Below are 12,269 nucleotides of genomic sequence, written 5' to 3'. Positions count from 1 at the left end.
TAGAACCGTTTCCAATTACACTTTTCAGACCAACTGGTCCTTATTTACTCTTGTCTTGGAAACCATCATCTGGAGTGTCCCTGAGCTGACCCACACTGGATGGTCTCATTGATAACATCCATCATTCAGCAAGCCTTGATACAGCATTCTTTCACACTGCCTTCCAGTCTTCTCTTAGCAGATTTCAGAAGGTCCACTAAAATGCTATGAGTGTATCAATCCTGCCCTCAAAGATTACATTATAAAAGAGATTTATAATATAGAATATTACCTATTAATTTAATATAGCTAAGAGCATTGAATTAACTGCATTTAATTCTCATTTAAATGAGAATTTCCTCATGGTCTAGAGTTGAGATTAAGAGACTAGATTGTGTCCCATGGAGTCTTGCCTTCCCTTGATCCACTACTTGCCTCTTTGTGCATCATTCAGTATGAGCCCAACCAAATGAAGGCTTTGCACTAGCAAAGTCCCCAAGGAAAACAGGTATTCATCTCTATGTTTCACAGATTAAGAGTTGTTGTTATATAGCCATATTTATTCCAACGTTAAAGTAAATGTGAATATGACCTTTGTGACGATAAGAGTAGAGATTTTGAACACAGAACATTTAAGACTCAAGGTATAGCTAAGAGGTACAGCTGCCACTCTGCTTAGCATGCTTCACAGCTGCTTCTCAGGTGAACAGGTGTGGTAAGAGTCAATGACTCCTGATTCTATGAGGTTTGTTCACCATGTTGTCTAGCTCCTACTCCATTTCCTAAGAGATATGCTTCTGTGATAGTGTCAGGTTCAGGAATCAGATTTAAAATGTCTATTTTGTGTTTCATTTTATTAGTTTTACAAAGCTTATATACATGTATATATGTCTGTGTCTCTGTGTCTGTGTGTGTATATATAAGTTTGTGCATGTGTGGTATGCGTACAAGCATGTGTGTGTACATGGGTATGTGTATTTGAGTGGTACGTGTACGTGTATATGTATGTTTGTATACGTACATGTGTGTGTGCGTATATGTATATGTGTGTGCATATATCTGCATGTTCACCTAGTTCTTTCTGCTGAGAGGACCGAGAGCAGGGATAAGCCAGTAGCAATGAGCAATAAGCCAGTAGCAAACAGCACATATAGTGTGCTGTTTTCTAAATATCACTCCCCATAAAAAGAAACAGGGGTCCTTGGAAAATTCTTGATTCCATATCTAGGACAATGAAAGAACAAGATGACCTTGGTACATCTTATGCCAGAAAACAATTAAGCCTTCCAATAATATTGGAGCTTGTGAAAAGGACTTAAGAGTCGGCTTGAAGTGTTTCCCTCTGACCAATAGGAGATAATTGTCCAGACGGGATCAATATATTTTCCCCTCCTAAATTCATATGTTGAAATCCTAACCTCCAATGTGATGGGATTTGGAGGTGGGGGCTTTGGGAGGTGACTAGGTTTGATGAGGTCATGAGAGTGAGGCACTTATAAGAGGCATCAAAACCGCTCTCTCTCTCTCTCCAAGCACACACGAAGAAGAGGCCATATGAGCACACAGTGAGACGGCGGCCACCTACAAGCCAAAAGAAGAAGGCTCAGGGTGACACCTACTTTTATGATGCCTTGTTCTTGGGCTTGTAGCCTCCAGAACTGTGAGAAAGACATTTCTGTTGTCTAAGCTACCCAGCCTATGGTATTTTGTTATAGTACCCTGAGCTGACTAATACAGGAGACAATTGAGCATCAAAATAAATAAGGAATAAGATGAAATCGGAGCCCATTAGTATATTCAGGTATAAATAAATTAATGAATACATAATAAGTGAGAGAAATGGAAAAGCTGTTTCTTATAGTGAATGCCAATTAACAAATGTAGAAGGAATGATGGCATTGGAAACCTGTCTTCAGAGCATATTAATAACATTCAGGTAAGAATGATCAGTGGATGAAAGTTTGATGAGGAACAGGATAACTGCTTAGTTTTGAAATATTTTCCTACAGAACAGCTTATTAGTTAGAAATGGAGAACAGAAAATTTACAGTAAAATAACAATCTGGTTACCCAAAGTTAATATCACCAACAAATGGACATCAAGTGTCCCTGGGGCGCATGGTGTTGGAGTTTGTGCCATCTTAGAGGGTGCAATTGGGCAGAACGTCAGTATTATGGAATTCCTCTCCAAGCTGCTAACATGGATCTAATCATGTGGAAACCAAACTGAAAATAATTGATCTGTATTTGTCAAAGTCTCCAAGTCATAAAAGACAAAGACAAACTGAGGAACGTCTCCAGATTAAAGATGTCACCTAAATGCAGCTAGCAGTCCTGGATTCCATCCTGAACCTGGAGAAAAATAATTACAAAGGACATTATTAGGACAATTAAAATTTGAATAGAGGCTATATTTTAGTTAATAGTGTTGTGTTGATGTTGAATTTCCAGGTTTTTAATTTTGTACTGTGATTATGTAAGGAGTGTCCTTATTCTTAAGTATTTCAGGGGTAATAAAGCTTAATGTCTGTGACTTACTTTCAAATGATTCAGAAAAAAACAAAACAAAACAAAGAAACAAATGGAGTGAGAGAGTAAGAGAGAGGTAAAGTAAATGGGGCAAAATGTTTAAAATGGTAAATTTGATAAAGAATTTACAGGATGTCTTTGTCTATTCTTAAGCTTTTCTGCAAGTTTGAAATTTTATCAAAATTAATGGTTACCAAAAGGAAATATCTCAACAAAACAAAACAGAATAAAAAAATTATGAAATGACTTACAGCAATTTCTGCTTGTCTTATATATATATATAAAATCATATATATTTTGTATATATATGTATGTATATGAAAGTTCAGAGTTCAAAGGCTATGTTGAATGATTCAGTATCACAATGTCATCACCAGAATGCCCTTTTCGATTTCTCCCACCCTATGATCCAGGGAAGGATTTCCTCCTTTCCCACACGATGGGCCATTATACATGGATGCCCATCAAGCCTGTACAGTTAGGTCTTCTCATTTAACTGCCACTGAGGCCAGTGCCTTCCTTGGAATCCTGGGGCAGGACCCTTCCAGCCTCAGGGAGCAGCAGTTGACCTCACACCGGCAGCTCCTTTGGACAGTTGCAGGACTTGGAGCTAGACTTTCAGGCCTCCCTGCTCCACCAAGGTCTCCAGGAGGGGAAACCCTGGGACTGTTTGTGTCACTATGAGCAAGGACAGAATGCCCTTATTCTGTAGGGTGAATGATTTTAAGCCCCTACAGAATGCCTCAGGAAGGTACTTAAGGCCCACGTCTGCAGTTCTTTTCCTATTAATTTACCAGTAATAACTCAATTACACTTTTTAAAAATATATGCTAAATAGTGTTTATATTTAGAGCTGGGTTTCAGGGCTTCTGCTTTCAAAAGAATACTTTTTTTTTTAGCTAAATTTCTATTTTCTTTTCTTACAAATTATAACAGGAAATGGTGCTTTGAAATACAGGTAGCACTATATTTAAATACATCATGAAATTAATGAATTAGGAAATTAAATGTGTTTATTACTCTTAAACATTCTTCAGCTCACTTTCCTGAATTATCAAGTCTAAAGTTTTGACTGAGATTAAAAATTAAGACAATTTCTGTAAGCTCTTTTTTGGTGTGTATTTAACAATAACAACAAAAAAGCTGTGTGTCCACAATGTACAAATATATATATACACACACACACATATATAAAGAAAATTAACAAAATTTAAATATAAGCTATATTTTAGTTAATAGTGTTGTGTCGATGTTGGATTTCCAGGTTTTTATTTTTGTACTGTGAGTATGTAAGAAGTGTTCTTATACTTAAGTATTTAAGGGGTAGTAAAACGTAGTGTCTGTGACTTATTTTCAAATGATTCAGAAAGAAAAACATATGGAGAAAGAGAGTGAACAAGAGATAAAATAAATGGGGCAAAATGTTTATGTGTATATATGTATATATATGTCTATATATCTATCTTCTGATGCATGTATACACACACACAATTTTTTGAATGTATATATTTCAGATGCTTCTAACTACTCTGCCAGTTAAATACATATTAATACTCCATTTTGTGTCTTCATTCAGAGATGCTTTTTAAAAATTTTATTTCTTATTTTTATTTATTTTTTGGCTGCGTTGGGTCTTCGTTGCTGCACATGGGCTTTCTCTAATTGTTGTGAGCGGGGGCCACTCCTCTTTGCAGAGCGCAGGCTTCTCACTGTGGTGGCTTCTTTCGTTGTGGAGCACGGGCTCCAGGTGCTCAGGCTTCAGTAGTTGCAGCACGTGGGCTCAGTAGTTGTGGCGCACTGGCTTAGCTGCCCCGCAGCATGTGGGATCCTCCCGGACCAGGGATCAAACCCGTGCGCTCTGCATTGACAGGTGGATTCTTAACCACTGTGCCACCAGGGAAGTCCCCAGAGATGCTTTTAATATACTTAGGTTCACATAAATCCTAGCAGCTAGAACCAAATTGGTTCCCAGGAATATGTGACCCAATGCCCATACTAGTTTCACTGTTGTTTCTTCCCTGCACGTATTTTGGTTTGCGTTTGTCTTGTGTTTTGCCTAAACTTTTTAAATTGTGATTTGTTCGTAGGCAGTTATTTCCTTTTAAATTCCATAAGAATTTGTTCAAGCTTGTGCTAAGTTTGCTTCTTTGATTATTAACATGCAGGGAAGCCACACAAGAAATATTTTTTTCTCCTGAAAGCCCTTCATATCATGTATCACATGTAAGTATATGTGAGATGCAGCTTTATTTCAAAAATTTCCACTATAATCACACTTAATACAAAAACATCATAATTGAGCCTAACAAAGTTTCTGGAGATCAGATTCGAAGAAATGTATTTTTCAAGTTCAGTGATATGAGAATCTGTAATATTACCTCTTACTGTAAGGATACAAGATGCTCTAAGTTTTCCTTAACAATAAAAATATTCAAAATTGTGTAATTTGTTTCTATAGGGCACATCTTTTCTAAGGTGCTCAAAGAATTTGCTTATTTACTGGTAGGCGTTGATTTTGATCCAGCAGAGTCATTATTCTATGACGACTGCTGCTTCACGAAGATTGAATGGCCAGTGGAGACAGTGAGAGTAGGGCTCTTGTGTTCTCCCTGCATTTGGCCCAGAACTCTGAGAGTTCCACTCCAGATCTAACGCTGATATCATATGGGATTTTAGATCCAGATTATAATTTACTGACAGTATATTAGACTTAATCATAAGTTACAATTATAGTTGTTGCCACTGTTCTTGTATCCTGTTTCCCTCTCTCTTGAATTCAGCTTTTGTTTTGCAATAGAGAACATCCTGGAAGAACTCTTTCAGAAAAGTCTGTGTGTTATAAACTTTCTACCTCTTTGTATGTCTAAAATTTTCTTTCGTTCTCTTTTATACCTGAGTTTTTATTTGCCAGCACAGAACTTGCTAGGGAGTGATGGGACTAACCATCTCATTAACTGAGCAATCCTTCTGGGAACGGAGGTTTAAGGCTGTTATAGTAATAAGTGGTGTAGACTGTACGTAATGCTTACCAGTAAGCTATTTTACAGATGGGTGTAGTGTAGATTTTCAATGCTTACATTAATATTTACATTAATCTCTAATTAAGAATAAACAGTTCGGAATAGTGACATTTCTTAATTAAGTCCATAAAACTGTCTTTGCCTTGAATTAATGATTTCCCCAACTACGTGGTCTGAACCTAGGAATTCGTCTACTCCTGTCCAATGTTCCTTAAGTCTAGCCAGCCACTTCACATTTTCTAAGAGCATTGTGAAAATCCAGGGCTATATATTTTGGTAGCATCTCTAGATTTTTACTCTTTTCTGTTGGTCGTAAATTACTTGTTAGGACTCCTTAAATAGTCTTATGCTAAGATTTGCTGTCATGTATCTTTCTCATATCCTCATTTAGGTTGATTAATTTTTTTCCATGTTTGCATTTTATATCTGTTTTTTCTTTCTATATTGCAGCATCAAGGATGAAAAGGATGCCCAGGACTTGATCTTAGAAAAAACCAAAGAAGTGGAGTCTTTACGAAATTCCAGCTTGGTTAAAGGAGCAAGAGTGAGTGTCAGTCACAGCCCAGGAAGACTCATAGAATGGAAAAAAGGAAAGCTAAAAATGATGATACTAAAGTTGCTGAATAATGTCAATTTGTCTAGATCTCAACCTGAAAAATGCCTTTTCATAAGAGATGAGCCCTGCTTTTTTGGGAGGGGAGGCATCTATCGTAGTTATAAGCAGAAAAATGAGACTGTTCATATGAATCTTTAATAATATCCCCAAATTTAATGAAAATAATACAATTTAACAATCAGTTTTTCTATTCACTATTCAAGAAAACTAATGGTCCCCAGCACCTCCTAAGTTTTTCTAGAAGTGATTTAAAATTTTGTAAATATAAGATGGAAATCAAAACCTTCTTATCTGATTTTGTAGAAAATGCCAGGGGCAATGGAGCGATTTGATAAACTGGATATGTCAGCTATGCTTAAGTTGGAGCCGGCTTTCGACAGAGAGCGAATTTCCAGAAAGATCCTCCCAGAGGCTGCTCCAAGCACTCTAAACTGGTGAGACCGACTGACACCATTTTTAAAACGACTTATTTATAATCTGGTTGCAAAGTACTTAAAGCATAGTTATGTGTTTAGTTTCTTCCTATGACATAAAGTTTAGTGTTTTTTTTTAAAGAATAGTTTTTTTCTGTGAAGTGAAAAGTAATGAAAATTTGAAAGCAATTAGTTACTTTTAACATATGTACTTTCAACAGGCTTTAATTGATTCTGGCATCTCTACAAAATGGTATCAATAATACTGAAAACTGAATCATCTGTGAATGAAGTTTCTGTTGTTTTCTCCTTATTTGCAAAATTTCCTTGATTCACAGGCACCCAAAATCCTCTAGTAAGAAACACCTCGTATATGTAGGAAAAAAATTTTTGAATGAAAATAGAATGAGGTAAACTCAAAATGTGGCCTATTTCCCATAGACCTTTAACTTCTAAAGGGTCTACTGAGGTTGGTTTTCTCATATTTTTAATTATAGCTTGTAACTTGTATATTGCAACATGTATATTTTTTAAAGGGCTCCTCTCTCCATTCTGTTTGCTGGTTAGTGAAGCAGTTTGTTTCATTCTTACCACAAAAATAGAGCAAATTAAACTCCAACACTGTAGATGATAATCATACAAATAGACAATAAACATAGCTAATGAATACATCAGTGTAGGTGAGGTGGTGTAATATTGGAGAGTAAAAGGAAGAAAAGAAAGAAAATTCAAACCAGTGTGAAAAACTATATATGACATCCATTTCTTACATAAACATGCTCCAAAAGAGTCATTTTAGTGAGATGAGAAGAAACATAAGCCTCTGAGGGCCACTTTCATGCCTAAAGCCTTATTCACTTAACTGTAATCGTTAACATGTGGATCAACTTCAGTGCAAGAAGTTGAATTATTTAAAGCCAAAAGCTTTATATGCTGCAAATGATCCAGTTATAAGACCAGTATACTTTATTAAACATGAAAAGGAAAAGACATTTCTCATTGTGTGAATGATACAGTGTAAAGAGCTATCAAATAACATCTGTGTAATCGTCCACAATAAACATGTTATTTCATCTTATGCTTAGGGCATCTCAGTTCTCATATCTGCTCAAAAGTAGGCATGTAAATCAGATTGAAAGTTAATAAATGTACACATTTATTTGCTCCATTATTTGGGTTCCTTATGAAACAAACCTTGATGCAGTTGTCAAATCTTTCAGTGAAACTACTTTTTTTCAGCATCATGTTATATTTCCTAAAAACATGTTTGTCATGGGTAAAATTTTTCAGTTCATACCAGTCACTTTCCAGTTTTGGAATGCTCCCATGTGTTGCAGCATGAGGCAAACCACTCTGGCGATGGGGAAGTCGGCTGTTGTTCAAATTGGACAGAGTCGAGGCAACACGGGTCCGTGTGTTCAGAGCTGTAAGAGGCAGAGTGGGATGCGGCAAAGCGCAGCTGCGGAGACGTCATGGGACACTCCCTCAGACTTGCATCACGATGCCCCTCATCCTCCTCCACTCTTCATCCTCCGCGAGCCCGCTTTAAGCCATTTTCAACTATCTCTTAACCTTTTTGTTCTCCACTAAGATTTCCTGACATTTGCCCATGACTCTGGAAGCTAAGAATGTGTCACCCTTTTCAATACATGGATTTCTTAAACTTTTGTCATTATGAGGGTATTAATAATATGAGAATTTAATTTAAAAAAACAACTGTGGATGTTACTTTTAACTGAAGGGGTATTTTATTGTCTTAACAGAAGCCACTTCTTATGCAAATGAGTTAGTGGAGCTTCTACCTGTGTGAGTTCCCCTTTCCTTTCATGCCACAGTTTTTTGGCTCACATTGGATTGGATTAGAGTCCCATGACTCTGGGCCTGTGCCAGCTGATGAATATTCTGGAGGGGAGGGGAGTAGGCTCATAAGGAATTCAGGATAGGCAAACTCTGGAAGTAAATGTTTGTCCAATAAATAGTTGTGAGTGGACTTTTTTCTGGACAATAGAAAAACCAATGTCAATATATAGAAATAAATATATATCACGTTGATATACTCAAATCAAATGTATTTCTATATATGAAGAAGAAATATTAAATAATTACCTTTTTAAACACACACCATTTACAATAGCATAAGAAATCAAGTATTTAGAAACAAATCTAACAATAGCTAAAAGGCCTCTAGGAAGAAATATTATAAAATTTAAAGAGGGACACTTGAAAAGGCCTAAGTTAAATAGAGAGTTATACTATAATCTGAGATTGAAAGACTCAATATTATAAAGATATTAATTCTCCCTTAACTGATAATGTATCAATTCAATCAAGATTCCATCAGGATTCCAGTTATAGGACTAGTATACTTTATTTAAACATTTCTCAGTGTGTGAATGATACAGTGTAAAAAGCTATCAAAGAACATCTGTGTAATCTTTCAGAATAAATATGTTATTTCATCTTATGCATAGGGCATCTCAGTTCACACATTTGCTCAAAAGTAGGCGTGTAAATCAGGTTGAAAGTTAATAAATATACACATTTATTTGCTCCATTATTTGGGTTCCTTATGAAACAAGGAATGTTATTTGGAATGTTGTAAGACGTTCAGCTTTACTGAAGACTAACTGTATTAGCCCCACATTCCAGTTATGTGGGATCCAATTATAGGTCAGTCTCTTGCACTTAGCACTTAATGATGTCTTCCCTTCTTTCTGCCTCTTTTAGTAAAATGAAAGCCAGAGAGAAGTACCAGTCTGACCTGTGGTTAGAAATTGAACACCTGAATAAGGGTGAGGAACTCAGATCTAAAAGGGTATGGGGCTAACTAACTGTTGCCTAAATCAGGACCTATTGCGCTACACTTCCATGGGCCCAGCTGGCTACAAGGGAGCCAGTTTACTATGAAGGTGGGAGATTAGCTCTTGTAAGCCAGCTTAGAGCCCAAGGTTAGTGTGTGTGTGTGTGTGTGTGTGTGTGTGTGTGTGTGTGTGTGTGTGTGTGTGTTTCTACTCTCATTTGGTAAAATATTCGAAGAGCCATTTTGTTGGGTTTTATTTTATACAATTTAGAGATTTTTCTATCACAAAGAAAGCAAAATATTATGCTTAACTGGAACTACCTTTTTTTCAGCATGACGAAATATTTCATAAAACATGTTTGTCATTGGTAAAATTTTTCAATTCATACCAATCACTTCCCAGTTTTGGAATGCTCCCATGTGTTGCAGCATGAGGCAAACCACTCTGGCGATGGGGAGAAGTCGGATGTTGTTCAAATTGGACAGAGTCGAGGCAACACGGGTCCGTGTGTTCAGAGCTGTAAGAGGCAGAGTGGGATACGGCAAAGCGCAACTGCGGAGACGTCATGGGACACTCCCTCAGACTTGCATCACGATGCCCCTCATCCTCCTCCACTCTTCATCCTCCGCGAGCCCGCTTTAAGCCATTTTCAACTATCTCTTAACCTTTTTGTTCTCCACTAAGATTTCCTGACATTTGCCCATGACTCTGGAAGCTAAGAATGTGTCACCCTTTTCAATACATGGGTTTCTTAATTTTTTCTCATTATGAGGGTATTAATAATATGAGAATTTAATTAAAAAAAAAAACTGTGGATGTTACTTTTAACTGAAGGGGTATTTTATTGTCTTAACAGAAGCCACTTCTTAGGCAAATGAGTTAGTGGAGCTTCTACCTGTGTGAGTTCCCCTTTCCTTTCATGCCACAGTTTTTTGGCTCACATTGGATTGGATTAGAGTCCCATGACTCTGGGCCTGTGCCAGCTGATGAATATTCTGGAGGGGAGGGAGTAGGCTCATAAGGAATTCAGGATAGGCAAACTCTGGAAGTAAATAAAACTGTCCTATAAATATTTGTGAGTGGACTTTTTTATGGGGAATAGAAGAAACAATTAAAGAGAACTTGAGTACCCTTGCAAAGATGAGAACCAAGAGAGGTTCTAATTCAAGAGAGGTGTAGGAAGCACTGAATGTAGGATAAGTGATGTAGCGTGCTCAGGTGGTGGTGCTTCCGGGGCTGAGGCTGAGGCTCCAGCAGAGAAGTCAAGGCCGGAGTATCGCTCACTACACAGCACCAGCGGATGGGGTACTTTGGATAACAAAACACTGATAGGTGGGAGTAGTGATAGGTTTGACAATTTTTAGAAGGAACCTAAAAGAGAAAGACTACATATATATCTATCTATATCTATCTATCTATATATATATAATCACAATACTTTATCAAGTTAACATTTTTACCCTGGAATTTTATTTTTACCATTAGTTTTTCTCTAAATGCTGCAGAGCAATACAATCTTTGTGCGGTATTATGTGGCATTTCTGAACACCTTTCCTTATTTGACTATTAAGCAATTGTGTTTAGTGATTTATAGCTGGAAAATTCATACTCCCGGCAATGTCAGTTGCTAAAGGTGTGCTTGTTAGAGAAAGTCTGAATTCGTGCTTTTTCTTCTCTCATATTTAAGTAAAATTATAATCTTACAATAAGACTTCATTTTGAATATATTTAAAGTTAGTAAAATTGCTAAATGATAATGCATGGAATTTCTTTAAAGTTCCTTTAAGGAAAAAAACCTTGTAGTTGGATATTTTATTCTGTCTAAATAAATAAAGCCTTGACAATATGATAAAAGTTTTAAGTATAATTAATATTTGTTTTATGTCTGCCTGTGTTCTTCTTATAGAAACTTAGCCAAAGAAATGCATACATTTGACCCTCCATATCTGCGGGTTTCGCATCTGTGGATTCAACCAACTCAGATCAAAAACATTAAATTAAAAAATTCCAGAAAGTTCCAAAAAGGAAAACTTGAATTTGCCATGCACCAGCAACTATTTACATAGAATTTACGTTGAATTTGCCACCTGTCAGCAACTATTTACATAACATTTACATTGTATTAGGTACTATGAGTAATCTAGAGATGATTTAAAGTATACAGGAGGATGTGGGTAGGTTATATGTAAATACTACATCATTTTATATAAAGAACTTGAGCATCAGAGGATTTTGGTATCTGCAGTGGGTACTGTAATGAATCTCCTCTGGATACTGAGGGGTAATTGTACTAGGTACCTAAGAGGAATCATTTGCAATTGATTCCTGAAGTGGGGAGAAACTAGCATAGGAAAAGCAGCCATCATTGGCATGACCATATTGCTGAAATCCCCTTGGGGCTTCTAAAATTGTTTCAAGTTCTATATAAACCTAATACTATTAGGGAAAAGAAAGCTATGATTTGACACACAGGAGTTAATTCATGAAAACTTATATAATTTATTTATATACTTCCATTATAAGTTTACCATAAATTTGCTAAAAATTATTGTTTCGTTTGAGATGCAGAATGCTTAGATATATTAAATGTACTTAACATACACAAATAAATATAAACATACTTTGACTTAAGTATATATAGATGATAAATCAGATTACCTCTGAAAATATGGTTTGAGAACAATTTTAAAGAGATAAAGGTCCAAAAAGGCATGAACGTTAGTTTCAATTTTCTGAGTTTAATAAATGTTTGCTGTTATGTTCCAGGTTTAGTGCTACCAGACCCAAGTTCATCTTCCTTGGCACGTTTTAATACAACTACCTATGCCGTGGCTCAGTGTGAAGTAAGTACTAAACTTCTTGAGTATGTTCTACAGCCACTTCAGAAGTCACTGATGTGCTCAGAGTAGCA

At 36.4% G+C, this 12,269-nt stretch overlaps 2 protein-coding genes across 3 annotated transcripts in view; both read left to right on the top strand.

The window, feature by feature from the left end:
- The first annotated feature begins 635 nt into the window (after nt 1-635).
- LOC309664277 (serine/threonine-protein kinase MRCK alpha-like) lies at nt 636-12,201 on the top strand. 2 transcript variants are annotated; one of them, XM_082469461.1, is made up of 3 exons: nt 636-6,072; nt 6,448-6,578; nt 12,125-12,201. In XM_082469461.1, exons 1-3 carry the CDS (start codon nt 5,938-5,940, stop codon nt 12,168-12,170), a joined length of 312 nt encoding a protein of 103 aa, XP_082325587.1. In that variant the 5' UTR covers nt 636-5,937; the 3' UTR covers nt 12,171-12,201. The 2 variants fall into 2 exon arrangements, with proteins under 2 accessions (XP_082325587.1, XP_082325586.1); XM_082469460.1 differs by lacking the exon at nt 12,125-12,201 and adding an exon at nt 7,895-8,192.
- LOC309664276 (serine/threonine-protein kinase MRCK alpha-like) overlaps nt 12,130-12,269 on the top strand; it is a 42,708-nt gene continuing 42,568 nt past the window's right edge. Inside the window, exon 1 of the mRNA XM_082469459.1 lies at nt 12,130-12,201. The gene's annotated coding sequence lies outside the window, so the exon portion shown is untranslated. The remainder of the gene's footprint in view (nt 12,202-12,269) is intronic.

Source organism: Balaenoptera physalus (genome assembly GCF_965194825.1).
Source record: "Balaenoptera physalus genome assembly, chromosome: 7".
Lineage (NCBI taxonomy): Eukaryota > Metazoa > Chordata > Mammalia > Artiodactyla > Balaenopteridae > Balaenoptera > Balaenoptera physalus.
Note: the sequence above shows the minus strand (reverse complement) of the source record. Positions and strands in the feature narration are given on the sequence as shown.

Excerpts from the sequence above, each read along its gene's own strand:
- LOC309664277 (XM_082469460.1), top strand. The coding sequence starts at position 5,938 with ATGTTTGCATTTTATATCTGTTTTTTCTTTCTATATTGCAGCATCAAG. Across the intron at positions 6,073-6,447 it reads GCTTGGTTAAAGGAGCAAGA|AAAATGCCAGGGGCAATGGA; the intron begins GTGAGTGTCAGT and ends CTGATTTTGTAG. Across the intron at positions 6,579-7,894 it reads GCTCCAAGCACTCTAAACTG|CATGAGGCAAACCACTCTGG; the intron begins GTGAGACCGACT and ends CATGTGTTGCAG.